This window comes from Oryzias melastigma, linkage group LG21, assembly GCF_002922805.2.
Source record: "Oryzias melastigma strain HK-1 linkage group LG21, ASM292280v2, whole genome shotgun sequence".
Lineage (NCBI taxonomy): Eukaryota > Metazoa > Chordata > Actinopteri > Beloniformes > Adrianichthyidae > Oryzias > Oryzias melastigma.
The window spans coordinates 2,087,522-2,106,259 of record NC_050532.1 but is presented as its reverse complement, the minus strand read 5'-3'; the positions used below and the strand labels follow the sequence as shown (position 1 = coordinate 2,106,259).

At 38.0% G+C, this 18,738-nt stretch overlaps 2 protein-coding genes across 4 annotated transcripts; both read right to left on the bottom strand.

Moving 5' to 3' along the window:
• Window positions 1-8,040: 8,040 nt before the first annotated feature.
• On the bottom strand, window positions 8,041-13,678 carry gja3 (gap junction protein, alpha 3). The gene is made up of 3 exons (XM_024286847.2): window positions 13,003-13,678; window positions 12,477-12,538; window positions 8,041-11,415 (listed from the first exon to the last, which is right to left on the bottom strand). Exon 3 carries the CDS (start codon window positions 11,378-11,380, stop codon window positions 10,013-10,015), a length of 1,368 nt encoding a protein of 455 aa, XP_024142615.1. The 5' UTR covers window positions 11,381-11,415; window positions 12,477-12,538; window positions 13,003-13,678; the 3' UTR covers window positions 8,041-10,012.
• Window positions 13,679-13,700: 22 nt separating this feature from the next.
• Window positions 13,701-18,258, bottom strand: LOC112155314 (gap junction beta-2 protein). Of its 3 annotated transcripts, none has more exons than XM_024286849.2 (2): window positions 18,100-18,258; window positions 13,701-17,294 (listed from the first exon to the last, which is right to left on the bottom strand). In XM_024286849.2, the coding sequence occupies exon 2, from the start codon at window positions 17,274-17,276 to the stop codon at window positions 16,464-16,466; it is 813 nt and encodes a 270-aa protein (XP_024142617.1). In that variant the 5' UTR covers window positions 17,277-17,294; window positions 18,100-18,258; the 3' UTR covers window positions 13,701-16,463. The 3 variants fall into 3 exon arrangements, with proteins under 3 accessions (XP_024142617.1, XP_024142619.1, XP_024142620.1); XM_024286851.2 differs by having other exon boundaries at window positions 13,701-17,291; XM_024286852.2 differs by having other exon boundaries at window positions 18,111-18,258.
• Window positions 18,259-18,738: the final 480 nt, after the last annotated feature.

The following is an 18,738-nucleotide window of genomic DNA, read 5'->3' as shown; positions in this document are numbered from 1 at the left end:
GTCCGCTCTTAGCTGCAGACTGGTGACTCAGTGGTCGACACTTGCTTTCTCTAGAAGTGGCTTTTCCACCATGGGGCCAAGTGGGTCTTCACAGGGCCAGAATGGATAAAAAAAACACATCCTGGCATTTATTTCTCTCTGTGTGGTCAAACTTTTGGGAAATGTGGACGGAAAATTCAGGATTTCTGTTTTGACGACTTTAAAAATGGGGATTGGTGTTGTTGTGCTTAGATAAAAAAAAGGTACAACTACCAAAAACTCCACCTTTTAGTATTTAGGAGTTGTTGCTTCACCAAAAACAGTATTTCTAATAACCATAAAGGGCCAGCATGTACTGTTTATTAACAAAAAAGCATATAATAACTATGATTCCCAAAGATAAAAACAAATTGGGATAAAATGAAAATTTAATTATTTAATTGACAGAAAAGGAAATGAGTGAACATATAATAAACCTTAAATTCACATTTACTTGTAATTGTTTTGTCTGATTTTTCCAGCTTTCTGACCCAATTTTATTAAACCCCATTGTGAAATTGATTATCTTCAAAACTAGTCAATCCACAATTAAAATATTATCTGTGATTACAGCCCATCATGTGACAAGAGGAACATTTCAAACTACACCTTTGGTGACAAAAGAAGGAATTTTTACCGAACTTTTGGCCTCTCTAGAATCCAGCTGTGCACAGATCAACGTGTTTGTAACAGTGAAAAATTGGTAGAAAATATTTTTTATGTGTCAAGAGCTGAATAAAATACTGACTAGACCAGAGTCTGCAACCTTAGATGCTGAAGGAGTCATTTCGTCCAGTTTTTTACAGACCAAAACCCAGTGAGAACCACAAGTTCCCACTTTATTGTTTAGAAAAATACCTTTTAACTTTATTTTTTATGACTGTTAAGCAATTAAAAAAAGATGCTTTTAAATATTTACAATAAATGAATTAAAGTAGTGTTAAATTCCCTGTAGTGTGTTTTTAAATCATGTTTCCATACACAATTTTTTCTATTTTACTCTAGACATCAGGAAATGTGAGTTCCTTTCAAAATAAAATGCATCCTGTTTCAAATAAATAACTAACCTATTATTTTTTAAGGCGTATATTTAATACTTTGAAGCCAAAGAGCCTTAATGGAGGGATAAAGGAACCACACAAGGCCCTGGGGTCTATTTGGTTGCAGACTTGTTGATGTTCCTGTTAAAAAGTCAGAATTTGCACCATTAATAAACGGATGTGCATTGCAGTTAACAAAGCTTTCGTCACAAAGTTTTTTAAGTTTAGCCTGTAGACTCATAGCTGGACTCACTTTCCTCTGTCCAACTCAACCGTCCTTTCATGAAACATTTTGGAATGGGTGGAGTAGACTACATTTTATATTTCCATACCACTTTACCTCAGGCTTTTTTATTTTGTTGCCTTTCAAAACTCAGCTGGTAACGTCAGAGCTCGTCCATGACCATTCGTTTATATAAGTCTTACCAGCTTATACTTTCCACAGGTGGGATCCTTTTTAGAAAACCACTGCTTGTCACTGTTTCCATGAATGTGAATCAGTTGAGTTTACATTTACAACACCAAAACCACCTCCAAATTATTTAGTTTGAAGATTTTCTTTCTCCAAAATTGCCAGGACCAAACAGAAAAAGGACTACCAGTGACTACCACCAGGTACTGCGAGAGGTAGAGAGGATTCTTAACAAGCTAAATAATACATTTTATTAAGAGTATAAGATTTAATCTTTGATTTGATTTGAAATTGTTTATTTTAAGCAATCAAAGCAAGAACAATGCATGTAGAATACAATCAATTGAGGTTTACAAAAATATGTCAGACATAAGATGATGAGGCGTCAAGTTATAGATTGCTATGAAGGGAGTGGGAGGAAGTGAACTTATATAATCACACACTAGACCTACATAACCATTTTCTATACATGACTGATTAATATCTGGTTCATAATTCATAATCAGATATTTATACTTTACAAAAAACAGATTCAGATCATTAAGATTCCTTAAGTAACAATAACTTACATGACAATGTAAGTAAACGCAACACGATTTCAGACTTTATCATAGGATATGCAGATCAATAATCAGTATGAAAAGAAAAATCAAATATCAATCCTACATATATATATATATATATATTGTCTATATTTACTTTTTGGCAATATTTGTATCAATTTAAAATACTGCCAAGGTGATATTTAATTCATTATTTATAAGCATGTATTTCAGTCTTACTTTTTTTCCAATTTAAACCCCAACCACTAGTTGGCAGCACAGTGCACAAAGTTCCTTTGAGGATCTCTACATCGCAGCAAAACCAGAACAAGATCTTGCAAGAGCTGAACTACTTGTGTTAGTACTTGTGTTGTGAACTTATGAGCCGGTTGTTGTCGTTGCTACATACGGAAATGAGACATACACAACTTCTTTTTAACTAAAGGATGTGTACCGAACCAAAAATCAGTGCAAAGTTGGAACTGATATCATTTAAAAATCCAAATTTAGAAAGGAAAGCTATAATAAATAAATAAGCTAAATATATAAATAAAGAAAAAAAATGTTCTTTAAATATTTTTTTCAAAGTTAAATCTATCCTTTTTCCTGAAAATATTTACCTAAACTCAGAAGAACTTAAGGACTGAAACATTACAAATCTCCTTTGTGATATTTCTCACTAAGGATCTTCTTGTAACTGATGGGAGTGTGTTTGTGGTTAAGTTTGACTCTCAGGTGAGAGACTGGCGTACCCGTCTCACTTTAATTATATCAGAAGTTTGCTTTGAAGTGAGCCTGACTCAGCGTCAAGATGGAATATTGGTTGTTGGAATGCAGAGGAGGAGGAGGAAAGGAGCAGCTGGGAGGCTGAAGATCAGAGTAGAACAAACAGGAAGCCAAGTGGATGGGAAACGGCAGAAAAAACAAATCGTGACCTGAATTATGTCGCCTTTCTCAGCAAAGTCAGAATAAGTGCAGTTAGGTTAAAGTCTTTGAGTAATCAAGCACAGAAATATGATGTGTTTTTGAGTCAATGTTTGAGTTGACTGAGTTTTAGGAAGCCATTAGTTCCAGAGATACTGCATACTTTTATGTTCTAACACAGATTTAAAAACTGTAAAACTGTTTTCTAGCTTCAGTGCCACCATGTTGTCAGACCTCTCTTGTTGTCACACATAAGGTTGTCATTCTTTCAAAGTTTTATAAAATCTCTGTTTCCTCGCTTATCACCAACACAGTAAGGATTCCTTCACATTTGTACTAAACAACATTAACTATGTGAAAGACTAAGTTTTTCTAAAATGTTTTGATGTTTATCAGTTAAAAAAAACAAGCTGAAGAACTTTTTTAATTCAGACTACTGACTGTATATAAGAACTGGACCTAGAGAGTGTGACGTCACTCATCAAAAATTTCTTTACTCCAAGCTTCGACGAAATGAAAATAATTTAGTCACCATTTTCTCTGACGTCGCCATGTTGGAGCCAGACGTCAGTAAGCCACGATTGGTCCAAGTCACCCTTAATCATTGTTTCCATGGCAACCACCACTTTAACCAATCAGTGAGATTTTTGGAAGTCCACACCCCTCCCACTGAAAGAGGGCTCAGGAGAATCTGTCAAAAAATGTTTTGAAGGTTCAACAAAGAGGCCAGCAGCACCAATATAGGCGTCTGATTGGTCAATTTATAACTTGAATAACTTACGATAAATAAAAAAATTATGAAAAAGAAAAGGATTATCAAGAAGATGTTAAAAGTGAGGTATCAGATCAAGAACTGTTATTCTGACAAATAGAATAACTGACTAATAGCTGTTTATTTCTTAATAGAAGTCATTGGGATTTTGGTTTTTTGGAGCCAGCAGGTACTTCCTGCATTTCTGTTTATATGATCACTGAGGCCTGAAAATCTCTGATTTTCTGGCTTGTAGTGTCACAAACTAACTAGTTTCACCAACATAAGTAAAGCAATTAAATGTTATGTCTTAGTCACAACTGCTTTTCAGGTAGATATGAGCTGTCCGAGGAGGGAAAATGGACGAATCTGTGTGGGGTACACAGGTGACACGCCTAAAATATAAAGATCGTAGACCACTCGATGATACCAAAGAGTGAAATTGTTCTTGCACTTATTTTTCTGCAAAAATCATGAAAGAATGCTTTCTGAGGATAATCAACCAATCACTAGTTACTAGTCAACTAGTAATCAATTTGAGCTATGTTTTGCACTCGACCTGATCAGAACAGGATTATGAAAAGTATGCAAAACCATGAAATAAAAGAACTCAGTCTTGGCGGGATTATATAAGTTTGTTTTTTCCACTCCTTTTCAAACAATAAACCAAGCTCTATTTGACATCAGATAATTATCACTCATGTTAATTAATCAAATGTGACTTAAGTGTCCTTGGTTTTTCTAATCAAAGCATTTCATTATTTATGTGATGAGTTTGATACATCTGTGTGAGTTCATTTGTATTGTCTAGAATTAGTGCTGGAAATAAACCAAATTAATCAATCAATCAATCAATTCGTCAGGCGTTGGGGTCAGGTTGTGTCAATGTCAGGATAGTGAACTCTGGTTTGGGTTTTGTCAGTTGATTTGAATTGTTTCATGTTCATGATCCACAGCTGTCTTCATTTCTGCTAATTGCCCTCAGCCTATTTAAATATCTGGTTTTCAGTTCATCCTTGTCAGGTCTGTTTATGATTTTTGTCATGTTTTTTTTGTTAACTTATTAAATGTTGAGTTTCTGTCATCAGACCTGATCTCCTGCATATTGGGTCCTCCACCAACATTTCCTTACAAGCAAAACCTCATACAACACACAGGGGTAAGTTTTGGTTTATCCTCTCATTGATGCTTGTTTATTAAGGAGCCGGTACGTGCACATTACTAACGACTAGTGCGGCGTGAGGGCACCACACGACAGTATGACCTGTATGTCATATTATCCTTACAAATATTTCACGATAAATTACCAACTCGCATGAAAGTGGTACGTTCCGTTTCATGACGGCTCTCCCTTAAATTGCAGCTAATTTCCCCTTCAACCCTCCACAACCTGGACACCCCAAAAACTAGCAGCACATGATCAACCTCAAGTTCAAGTGACTCAGGCTTTATTAATACTGGAAATGTCAAAAACGTTACCAAGCTAAGAGCTCCAAGGTGAATGTGAGTTTGTACATATTGAATAAAAGTGTATAAGTCTTGGTAAATTAAATGTTGATTTATCTGAAATTGTACATTTTTAATTGGCTTGTAAAATTTGGAGGTTTTATATATTTTTATGAGTCATTCTTTCACAAATATTGAGCATTTGATTGACTTGTTTGGTTATCTTAAGCCAAATCTTCACCACTAACTCACTAAATTCAGAAATCCCAGAAATGACCACTGGAGGCTGGTTTTTGAGTGGGACCCTTTTGTATTGACTCCCATGTTAAAAATTCCAACTTTGTTAGAGTATACTTATGAGTGGCCTGTTTTCAAAAACGTATTCATGGTTATTTCATTTTAGTTTATTTTTTTAAATCCTGGAAGTCGTTTTGATGGTGGAATCTGCAGAACTCATTATGTATTTTAGTGCTTAAACTATTGTCAATTTTTGAAAGGACAAATAAAGTTGGGCTTAAAGTAAATAAGACTGCACATCTTCAGGTTTTGTTTTTGAAAATATTTACCGTTTTCATTTGCAAACCTAGATTTAATGCTCAGGCCTGAGTGACAAGCAACAGTACGTTAACTCATTCTTTTAAAATTAGTTTAGGAACTTTTGCAAAATGATGAAGTATGATATTAATATTCAAGCTATTTTTAATTTTTCTAAATATTTTGAATAATAATAAAAAAAAATGAAGACCCACCAGATATCCAGGTCATCCAGACACGTTGGGGTTGTCGAAGCTGCAGGGGATTAAAAAAAGAGATAAGAAATGTTCCCAGGCTTTTTTTTCCCAAACAACTTCCTCCTGCTCCTCCTGGGAGTTCCTAAATGCTGAGAGGTCAGCTGTTGACTGAGTACATCCGGGAACACATCTTTGGATAAAGTGAAAACCTCTTCCTAGAATCGATTTATGGAACCCCAGATACAACACAAAATCAGATTTTGTATCATTAATTCAATTTATAATCCATAATTATACATTATCCTTTATTCTTTTGGATTCAGGACCTTCTAAATCCCTATTGGGGTCACGGGGTTGCTGGTGCCAAACCACCTACTGTTGGGTAAAGATGGGGTACTCCCTGAACAGAACACCGGTCTCCAACAGGACGACACACTCACATGCAATCTGAATAATTTAAATACTCAGAAATACCATTTTGAGCTTAATTATCTAAATATATGTCCTCCATCATCAGAAAAATGCCACAAGAACATATTATACACCAAATACACAGTTTCCCTTAATCTTTAGTTCTCTAACATAAGCTGCACATAAAATCAAGATTAGACAATTTGGCCTCACTGAATTGAATTGGAGTTTAGCTATCAGCTAAGATAGTTTTGATGTTAACTTTTTATTGTTTGCGTCTGGAGACAACCTCAATCAGGAGTCTGCTACCTGAAGCTCCGGAGCCATAGGTGGCTCTTTGACCCCTCTTTTGTGGCTCTCTAGTTGATGAATCAATACATGTTTATAATTTTAAAACTATAGTATTTTTCCGACTATACACAGCATTTAGCAAAGCAACATTGTCAGATAAGTCAAGCTATTCAACAAATTACAAAAGTTTAGGCTCTTGACTACAATACCCATAATGCTCCAACAAATCTTAAATTTCCTTTGGGAATAATAAAGATTCTATTCTATTCTATTCTAGGATCCATCGAGTGATTTGGATTAGTAATTTACCAAAGTTGAACATTTTGACAGCCTTTTGTGTACCACAGAAAGTACAACCAGAATTCATAATTAGGCACACTTAAATTTAAGGTGGACTGTCTACAATCAAAGTAAATTCAAGGATTTTAAATGTGCCATATGGTTCAAAAATAGATAAGGTTCACTTAATCAGCTCTGATTTAATTTTAGTTAGATTTACAGATTTAATGGTAAATTAAACTGAGGATAGTTTTTTTTCTTAAATCACTCAAGACATTACACTACCTCCTGCTATGTTTGCTGCCCTGGCATGATCCTGTGTGACGGTGTCTTTTATTTTGATGGGAAGTCATGTGAAATTTTCTCAAAAGTTAGGAATTGTTTTACTATTAAAAAAAATATGAATATGTTTTGGAAAAAAAAAAAAACAAGCATTCATTTATATTTATCATATTTCTAGCAGCAATAAATACAAATCCGTGTCTTATTTTTCTACATGGTAAAGTAAGACGTTATGGCTCTTTTAATGTTAAAGGGTTCTGACCCCTGTTCTAAATACATTGAACATTTTAGAAGCTACTGGTACTAACAACAGTATTTTTAGTTAATCCAATAGAAGAGACATTTTAATATTGTTAAGAATCCACAGCACAGGGAGAAAAGCTCAAATCAGGAGCTTGATGTTATAGTTGAGACTTTAGATCTAACTGTAGCTAAATATATACTATAATACGGTCAAACAATTACCTATCGAGCCTTTTTTTTAATACACTAAAGCCATAAAGTCCCACTCCGATTAAGATTATGCTTTTAGCTTTTTTAATATGTTCTTATAGCATTCCTTCCTGATGACGGAGGACATATATAAAGGAAATTAAGGTGAAAACTGTGCTTGTGTGTATTTCTTTTTTCAAGAAGGGGACGGGGGCGGGGTTGCTCTGTGCCAACAGTCTCACCTACAACTCAGAGGTGAATTTCTAATGAACTCTCACCGCTCTGCAGAAACTATGTCCTAGAGAACGACAAAAGTCTTTGAATTTGGCTGAAACCGCATAGATATAATTAGAAGACCACTGGGAACAATTTAAGAAAAAGATCAAAAGATGATTAGAGTGGAACTTTAATGCGAGGAAGGGAGTCATAAAACTATAATAAAAAGCAAGAAAATCAAATATGGTACAAAAAATGTATTTATTAACAGTTTTGTAAACATTTGAGGTAAATGAACATTTACATCAACTGGTTCTCACAGAAGAATCATTCATTCACAAGGCACTTTTCTCCTTTAAGACAGCAATGAAAAGCGGTTGTTGTGAGCATTTTGCGATGGTTCCTCCACCCGGATGATTCAGTAGCTCATGCTCTGCATGAAACAGGAGAGTTCAGAGAATTCACTGACGCTGATGGGCTTTTGCACACAGCGTCCCGTCAAGGCTGCAGGGTTAGGGAAGGGCCAGCTACCCAACTCACGTTCTCCCAACTGTGTCTGATATATCTACCCAAAGTGCTGATGGGGGAGAACAGTATTTAAAAGCACTATCATCATCGTTAGGTCTTCATCTGGACTGAAGATGCTCATGTTTCCTTGTTAAAGCTGTTCTGCCATATTTAGTTAAGACTTCATTTCGTTTGAGAGTTTGCACTGTTTTTATGTTTAGAACAGAAACTTCAGAATATTTTTTCTCAAAAGTGCAAATCTCTCAAATTGTAAAATGTAAACTTCAGGATTCAAAAAAATGAAATGCAGATTGTTGCTTTCAGCTTGTAGTCCTGAAAGCAGCTGTGGTCAGAGAAAACACTTTAAGTGAGCACACAATCTCTTGCTGTACCATCATACTGCACCCACTGGAGGCCTTCAAAGTGGAAAATATGAGGCTTAGAGAATGTCTATTCTTTGGTTTATCACTTACACTTTTAAAATACAAAGTACAAATGTAATACTGTGTGATTTTATGCATTCGTTTTGCTTTTTATCTCTTTTCAAGTGTTGAGAGCACAGCAAATGAATGTTAATTTAAAAGTGCCAGGGTTGAGAATGACCAAATAGGACAGTACCACGACACAGACGGAGGACTGCAGCTGCTGACCAGTCTAGTTAGTTGCACAAAAGTTGTCCAAGCATCATAAATAACGCGACACAATAGAGTCAGAGCGCTGCTGCTTTGTGAAAGGTGCAGTGACAGCCGTGCTTTGTGTCATTTGCAAACGCAAACTTATACAAATATGAGATTTAAGAGTGAAAGGATATTTTTTTAAGCTCTTGAAATGTGATCAGGAAAATAAATTGCATCTCTAGGAGCGACTTTACTTGGATTTTTGGCTTGAAGCTCAGCAACAGTTTCTTGAACATGCAGCACCAAGAAGAATGGCTTCTACGGATTTGAATTTTTTTCTTTTTATAATATTTTTAGGCTAAATCTGGTCGACAAGCTTTGTTCTGTTGGCATTTGCTGACTGAAAAGCAACACCGACAGTGGCAGCAGGCATGAGGGGAATTCTATTCTCCGCTCTTTTTCATTTACTGACCTGCTCATAAACAGCCAGGTGCATTCTGGGTCTCTCAGGAATGACCCCAACCAGCAGTTTTAACCCTGATGCGTCCTTCTTACCCTTCACTCCTAATCGCAAATGTTGACGTTTACTTTGGAACGTAGAGCAGTCTGAATTGTCAAAAATAATCACATAAAAACAATAAATTAGATTTACTTTGATTGTGGATGATTCACATTTGGCAAACCAGCCTCGCGGAGGGTGAAATAAACTCTCTGTACATTAATGCCAGATTTTTGTGCTTTTCTAAATGCAATAAAAAAATAAGAATTTAATTATTTGACACTTGGTGGCTTTAAATGACATTAAATGTTCGATAAGGTTCAAAAAAGAGAGAAGCTGTGAAACATGGGGAGATCTCTGCCCCAAAGTCAGCCTGTTGTGGACACGTCTTCTTTTGAACCTGAAACAACATTCCGAACTCCTCTCATGAGTGCAGAACGCCCCGCAAAAAGAACAGACTTTTGTCTCAGCAACTCACCAATTGCACTCAGAATTTCCTTCTATGCTTCGTATGTCCTTTTGTTTTTGACTCATGATGATGATTTAGTAATTTGGATGTGGGTGGGGTTGGAGGGACTAGGTTGTTGGAGAAGGAGGTTTGGGGACAAAGATGTTTAGACAGCCAGGTCGCCCGGCCTGGCCCTGATGCTGCTGCTCTTGCTGGTGCGGCTGAGCCGTCGCGGGTCTGTGCGAACTGTTACTGGCGGCTCGTGCAGCTCTACTGTAGTGGTGGTGATGTGGACTTCTTCCTGCGCCATAGAGGGAGAGCTGGGCCTGCCGCCGCTGGTGGCTGCGTCGCTGGTTGTGCCGCTGCTGCTGACAGGAAGCAGCACAACAGCATCAGCTGACTGCTGCTGGTACTTGTTCTCGTTGCTGGTGGAGGACGAGGCGGATGGAGATGGAGACGTGCCCTTCATCTCCCGAGTCTGCTGCTCGGTGGCCAGGTTGGCCCAGTTCTGTTGCGTGGCCAGCCTGTGGTTGTTGTTGTTGCTGATGTAGTAGTGGGAGGAGGGGGAGGCCTGGTGGATAGACTCCTCCTGCTGGAGCGCTTCCATCTCCTCTGCGGAGGGCACAGCTGCCGGGTCCATAGGTGGCAGGAAGACGCCGCTGCCTGCCGTCACATCTGTGTAGTTAGGAGGGTAGCTGAGGCTGGATGGGGCAGTTCTGGAGGCCGAGGCCAAACGCTCTGGCTCTGCAATGTCAACATGGCGCAGCGACTCATGATCAGGGACAAACTTATTCCTCATTCCTTGTTTAACCTTCTTCCAGCCAAGGTGATAGATTTCTAACAAATTCAGCAAAAGAGACACGCAAGCCACCACAAGCATGAATAAAATAAAAATGGTCTTTTCGGTTGGCCTGGATATGAAGCAGTCAACAGTGTTGGGGCAGGGCCAGCGTGCACACTTGTACAGGGGCTTCAGGTGGAAACCATAAAGGAAATACTGGCCTAAAATGAAACCCACTTCAAACAGGGTCTTAAAAATAATGTTGAACACGTACGTGCGCAGCAACGCACCTCTGATACGGATTTTGCCATGTTCGTCCCTGATTGGGGGCTTCTCTTTCTTTCTGCCTCCCCCGGCATCGTCCCCGTTTCTATAAAGGAGTTCTTTCTCCTCGTGGAACTTGTTTGCTTTGCGCATTTCTTCCTCCTTTTCTTTCCGCTTGTCCTCCATGCGGACGATGTGAAGCACGTGGCCCAGGTAGATGAGCGTCGGCGTGGACACAAAGATGATCTGCAGCACCCAGAAGCGGATGTGCGAGATGGGGAAGGCCTCGTCGTAGCACACGTTCTCGCAGCCGGGTTGCTGGGTGTTGCAGGTGAAGTCAGACTGCTCGTCACCCCAGACCTCTTCAGCCGCGGCCCCCAGCACCAGGATCCTGAAGATGAAGAGGACAGTCAGCCAGACCTTGCCGATGACTGTTGAGTGCTCCTGAGCGTTCTCCAGCAGCCGCCCCAGAAAGCTCCAGTCGCCCATGCTTCAAGTTTTCAAGCCTATGAAGAAAGTACAGGCTGGAACACAAAAAACAAGAGAGAACGACAAAGCAGAAAATCCGTCAGCACACGAAGAAACCCGTGAGCTCACATTTGCTAACACAAAGATTGGAAGGCCTTACTCCAAGCTTAAAAACCCTACAAGTCTACGCCTGACATCGACATCTTTTGGATGAAATGCTTGGCAGAACATCTGTAAATAAATTCGCTACCCAGATCAGTCAAGCCAGTCCAACATTTTTGCCTCTAATCCATTCGGATAGTTTGCTTTAGCTGCTGGGCGTAGTACAGTTCAGGCCACCTGTGGCTCAGTCCCTTTCTCTCTGCCCCAGCGACAGCCCTGTCTCTGTGTCTCACCTGCTCGCTCCCCTGCCCAGCAGGCATGTGCTGAGATCAACATTATTATGCTCGAAAACAGCATTTAGCAGCGATGGGGCTCTAGTGTGGCACATGCACGCACACACAAATACCAGCATCCACACTCAACCCTCCCTTCCTTTCACTGTCTGCCGGCTGTAAAACACAAAAACACTTACTGTACAATTAAAATGTGACACTACAATAAAACCAGGACAGCAGAAATGGGCATTAAAAATGACTACTACTGTTTTAAATTAAAAAAAAATATGCTTAAAAAGGATTTTATTACATTTTTATTGCACTTACTTGTTTTTAAAGTATGAAAAAAGAGAATTTATGCCTTTCTGTTAAAAATTGTTCAGCTGAGTCAATATAAACATCTAGACATTAAGATCTCCTATTTATCAATCTGGAAACTTCCATTTTCCATGCATATTTTAGTGTTAACCCCTAGACGTCAATAGAGGCATCAGATCAGTTTGGCTCCAAATTCATCCTAATTTTAAGCAAAAACATAAGTGATTTTTTTTTTTTCATAGCTGATAATAAATCCGGCGTCAAAGAGTTAAAAACCCATTTAAAACAAAAACTTTAATTTCAAATAAAGGAAATACAGGAATGTTGGTTTTGAAGTCAAGTGATAAACTTGATTTCAGTGTTGTTTCATCATCAGAATGGGATTGTGTTATTAAAATAAAGGCCAAAAAAGAGAAACTTACTAAAATATTCTTGCATTAAGAGTAATAAATCCATCGACTGAGTTTCACAACTTGTGTGACACCTGGAAGACAAAAAAATCTGTCAAGCAAATTTTAAAATGACATGATTTTCCCATGTTTTATTTTCTTTTTCAACTTTTTTTAGTACACAAACAATCCTGGACGTCTTTGAATGAAATTTCCATTAATGGGATTTTTTTCAAAGTTTAGTTTTATATAAGCAAAAACATTTAGATTTATCTGACTTTTTTTACGAGAACCGCAAATGCAACAGACAAAAAAAAAGCTTTCTTTTGACTTATAGTTGTCTATATGTACATATTACTGAACTTTGACCAAAGTAATGTTAAAAACTCAAATGTTCCAGACTCACAATAACAGATTCCCTTGAGTGCCAGTCAGGCTTTTTTGCTTTTAAAGCCACATTGTATGAGTAAAAATGCAGCATTTCCTAATGAACTTGGTGCGCAATTACTTTATTCCCACTGAAGTGCGTGTGTAGGATGTCCCCGTTCATCCACCATACCTTTAAAGCGGAGATGTCATACTTTAACGTGGAGAGAGGATCCGTCTGCCCTCACAGGTGACATCGTAGAAGAGCGCGTCCAACTCCTGGATCCGATTTTTTTCTGTTCAAAAACGCCTTTTCTGTCTTTTTCTGTGCTTCCCTACAAAAAGAATTCGTGCGCTAACTTCTCCACGCGCATGTTTTCTCGTATGGGAAAAGTTTTCCTTTTACGCGCGGTGAGAGTTTGACTTTTTTGTTTGTGCGCGCGCGGAGGCGGCGGTCAGAGATGGAGCTCGGGTGGAACGGGGCTACCAAACGTTTCAAGCCATGTCTGGACTGTCACATTGTGTGAGCATGCATGAGTGGGTCCACAAAGTCATCAGCCTGTCCGGAGTCACACCACGCCCCTGCCCTGCCAACCCCCCCAAAACAGCTCCAAAACTGTGCGTAAAAGTTTCCTTACCGACCACAAACTCCATTTCTCCACCAGAATTACTTGTTGAAAAGTTTGTAAATGTCTGCAACCAAAGTGCCGTGACGTCACAATGGACCAGCACTTGACCCTTTCCAAATAAAATATTACATCACTGACTTTCAAATTTAGGAAAACTTCTTCTGAGGAGCACCAAAGCTGAGATTAGAGGGGCAAAATATTTTAAGTTTTTGTCACATAACAGTTTCATACATACAAAAGGCACACAAAAAATGAAACACACTTTTTATCTTTATGTTTGTATTGATTTAATAAAAAAGAGACGAGCTCAAAAGTGCAAAGTACTAAAACATTGTTGGAAAACCCCAAAGATTTCATTTAATCGTGTTATTTCCCAGAAAGCTCTTCTTCTATCCCAAAGGTTTAAAGCAGACTATTAGATTGAGAAGTACAGGGAGTTGTTGTCTGTGTTGATTATGATTGCTCCAAAAAAACAAAAAAAATTCAAAACAAACAGCTGCTCAAAGAGGTCAAAGATCAATGCATAAATACAACAATTCTGCAAATCACGCCGTGTCCTCAAGAGCGAAACATTCAAGACAAGTGACATTTAGTCACGACTTTTTGCTGAGCTGCAATAGCAGTTACATAACATAATAACACAGTACAGTGTATATAAAGTCAGGATTTACATGTCTGACGGCCCGGCCAGTCTCTGACACCAGCAGCTAGGATTTGTTTAAGCTCGTTGTTTTCACACCAGCTTTCTTTTTTAAGAAAAGCACAGATGTGATCCAACTCAGCTATTCCTGGATGGACAAAGACTTTTTTTTAATTTGAGCTCAGTCCTAGTGAAAGGCTGAGCACTGATTAGTGTTGGGTCTAAAATAAAACATGCTGAAAGCTGATACAGTCAGCTGGAGTGAGCACACAACACAGGAACAGCACAGGTCCAAATGACAGAGCAGGTCTTCAGCTTTAAGGCACATCAGATATAAATCTGCATTGCATTTAGTTTGGCACATTTCTGATGTTGTATTTCTTCCATAAACTCTCTGAATTAAAACAAAAAGTCAAATAAAACATATAGCTTTGTGTTTTATAAAGTAAATTTCATAGAATATATTTTAAACACTAGCAGAAGCACCTGTCATGAGTTAGTTTCCAATAAAATCATTTTATATAGATTGTTATAGAATTCACCTTTTCCCCCTATTTATCAAATGCCAAGTATATTAAAATAGGAAGCATTAGTATAAAGTTTTTCAAGTGCAGTATTTTTTAAGAAAAATATACAATCCATGAAAGGTGTTAGACCTTTTTCATAAACTCAGAAAAAAAAAGAAATGTATTGATTTTTAAAACAGCAGAATCTTTATGATGATCAACTCTATTCTGTTACAGTTAAAGAAAATTTAAAATCAAACTATCAGCTGTTATAAACGGCATCCTCCTGTATTTCACTTTACATCAAATGAACAGACAGCGAGGAAGTATCTTCCTGCTGTGGGTGTTTCAGTCTCACCACTAGATGTCAGTAGAGGCTTCTCTGTATCTTTGAGCCTCTTCATTTGAAAGTTGCTGGTTTCATTCTGATTAAGGGTCCCTGTCTGGGAAGAAGGTGTTTCGTAAACTTTTTCTAATGCATCAAATGGAGTGATGGAAAACATTTTAGATAAGTCGTACGGTGGCCCTCAAGTGCAAATCACACCAACAATTCACTTGATTAAAAAAAGAAATGATGAAAAAAAAAACAAAAAAAAAAAACTGTGGAAACCAAAGTGAACATCCAAAAAATGTAGAAAGCAAAATAATTGCCAAAAATTAAAATGAAATGTTAAAAAAATGAAACGTAAAAGGTAGGAACTATTGCATAATCACTGATTGGATGATAACACTTGATTCTTGATTATATATTTTTAAATAAATGTTCACAAAGTTTTATTATTAGTACAGAGCTTATCGTATCGTTTTATACCAAGGGTCTGCAACCGGCGGCTCCGGAGCCACCTGTGGCTCTTTTACCTCTCCATAGTGGCTCTCTGGCTAAAGAAAAACAAAATAACAGAACTTTTTCAAGTAAGGGTTCCTAAATCAGCATTTATTTCATTTTAATTAATTAAGTTTATACATTTATGTCAGAGATGCTCCTCAAAGATAAACTATGCAAAGGAATTACATCCCTGATAACTTGAAGAGGTCTTGGTTGCTCTCGGATTCCTCAAAAATACTCAAATACTAAGAAAAACTTTGGTAGAAAGTCTGATCCTTTATTAGTTTAAAGCACATATTATCTTATGCAGTCCAGAGCTGCACTGTTATGATCCGGTGTGGCAAAAGGCGTCTTTTATTTTGAAAGGAAATTATCCGAGCTTCTGTCAAACGTAAAAAATAATTTAAAGTGTTAAGAAAGTGGTAGTTTTTTTATGTTTCTGTTCTTATTTATGCTACAAAAGAAACATAATTCAAATTTATAATTAAAAAATACATTGTAATGAATGTACAGCAGTACTAAAATAAGACTTTGCGGCTCCTAAATTTTGATCAGTAGAAAACAAACCTAAATGGCTCCTTTCCTGTTGCAGAACCGGATTTAAACCAAATAACTTTCTGCTGAAATGATGGACAAACATTATATCCAATCCTGTAAATTACGTTTGTCGTCCAAAACATTGTATTTGATATTTGTTTTTTTCATTTTATTTATAAAATGTGATATCCTTTTTTAATTTTTTTTTTTGCTTCCTTAATTGCTTTTGTGATCTGAAATGTTTTCTTGCATTGGGTGATTTGTTGGTGTGATTTTCACGTTAGCGCCGTACAACCTGATTGGAGAACTCATTTATCAGAACTGAATCAAATATAAACACTAGGAGTTGAAATTAGCTTATCAGTGAATGAAATGGGTAGAACTCCTTCAGAATAAAGCGGCAAAAACTTGAAGACACTCCTGACTCCCCGTGGAAACCTCACATCCCTTCTGTCTGCTGCTCACACTGAAGCCCTGCTCTGACTCAAACTGTGGACTCCCACTTTGAGGACGGGTCTACACTCCGTCTTTCTCTTTACTCGTCAGTACTGTCTTGATGCTGGCAGAATCAGTGGAGGACGACAGCAGCATCTCGTTCTTCTCATTTTCCCGGGTTGCACTTTCAGCGAAGGGACGCTTCCTCCGTTTTGACCTCTCTGCACACCTTATGAGAGCTTTACCGATGAGATAGCAAAGTTCAGCCACGTTCAGCATCATGCAGATGGAAGATGAGGCCACCATGAAGATGGTGAAGACAGTCTTTTCTGTCGGTCTGGAGATGAAGCAGTCCACCTTGTTAGGACAAGGCCACTGTTCACACTTCACGAGCCGGGGCATCTGGAAGCCGTCGTAGACAAAGTACAAAGCGTACATGAAGCCGCCTTCAAAGATGAGCCTGAAGAACAGGCTGCAGGTGTAGGTCCACCACAGAGGACCTGTGATGGGTAGACGCCTCCTTTTCAGAGTCTCAAGATCAGTACTGGACATCTTTTCTGTGCCATTGGAGGCCAGTATGGTCCTCTTATCCCCGCGTTTCCTGTAGGCAACATGCATGGCCACCAGCAGGGCTGGCGTGGAGACAAAGATGAGCTGCAGGCACCACAGGCGGATGTGCGACACAGGAAAGAAGTGGTCATAGCAGACATTTTTGCATCCAGGCTGCTGGGTGTTGCAGGTGAAGTCCGACTGCTCGTCCCCCCAAACGCTCTCTGCAGCCAGAACCAGGATGGTAATGCGGAAGATGAAGAGAACAGACAACCAGATCTTCCCCAAACTGGTGGAGTGTTTGTTGACTCCACCCAACAGGGTGTAGAGCTTATCCCAACTCATTCTGAGACCATAAATCTGCTGGAATCAAGACGGAAAAAGAGAGAACATCAGGGTTCTTAGTTCCTGCACACACTGACATGTAGAAGAGACTTTTCAACACCAATGAGCAGCGAGCCATGAGATGGACATGGATGTCATGAAAGGAGAGGGAAGATAAACAAACTCAAGGAAAGGGAGGAGAAAAGACATCCATGGTACCTAAACTCAGTGGTTTTTTAACAGAACTTATGTTTGATGATAAAAAAATACAAGACAATTGTAAAACTATTAAATTTGATCTAAAATGCTTGAAAGTCTAAATGTTTTTTAAAATAAATCCCCAGATCAGAAAAATGCTGAAGAATAGAGTCATACACATCTGTACACATCTTGGACTAAAAATTTGTAACCATTATTTAACCAGGAAAAAAAGTCCCACTGACATCCACTGATCCCTTTTTAAGGGAGTCCTGGTCAAGAGGCAAAAATTACACACACCCAAGACGTGTCATGGAATTAAAATACACTAAAAAATAAATAAATAGGATAAAATAAAACGGAATAAAACAAAGTAATTAATTAAAAACAGATACAGGTTAGTTATTTCATTTCCAAGTCCGTCATTATAATGTCAAACTGATGCAAAAATAATCAGCAATGTTGCCTAAAATCATCATAAATCCCTTAAAAATCACTTTACGACCACCAATAAAGTGCTTTTTTACATTGTTTTATTGTTTTTAAATTAAATGGGTGCAAATGTGTTTTAAATAGCAATTTTGTGACAGCAAAATACAGTTAAAGTCCCAGAAGTGAATTTAGTGAATCAAAAAATAGTTGTTACCTGAAACTCACTTGACTGAAGAGTTCATCCAAACGGGAACAACTGATCAAGTCTTCATAAAGAGAAAAAACTAAACAATCCTCAATTATTTTTGTGCAGAATCTGTGAGCTGCTGTGGACTAGATCTTCTGTCTGCACTCCAGTCAGACGCAGACGCACCTGGATCAGAGGAGGAATGGCAACCTCCTTTCTGCAGGCACAGAGGGAGGAGTCTGGTTTAGGGCGGGGCTTGTAGCAGGGTTTTAGGATCTTTTTCAGGTGCTTTTCAGGTTTGGCATTTTCTTTTACAACCAGTGATTCTAAGAACTGAGAATCCTAAAGCTTTTATGCAACTATTCAAAATCAAACTGATTTATTGATTTCTTTTCTCTTTCTCACATTTGTATTAATGGTGGGTTCAAAATACTTACATTAAGGTTTTAGATATGGATTAAATGTAAAAATATACATTTTTAGACTTAATTTTTTTTAACAATAAAACTAACTGGCTATAGTTTTTGTCGAAAGTTCAGGTTTTGTCATTTGATCTTCTTCAAATCCAGTTGTAACTATTTAGTTTTGTTGTCTGTATAGACGTGGGTTGAAAGAGAAATGGTCTCCACTTAGACCCTCTCAATATTAGGGGCCTTCTCCAAAAAA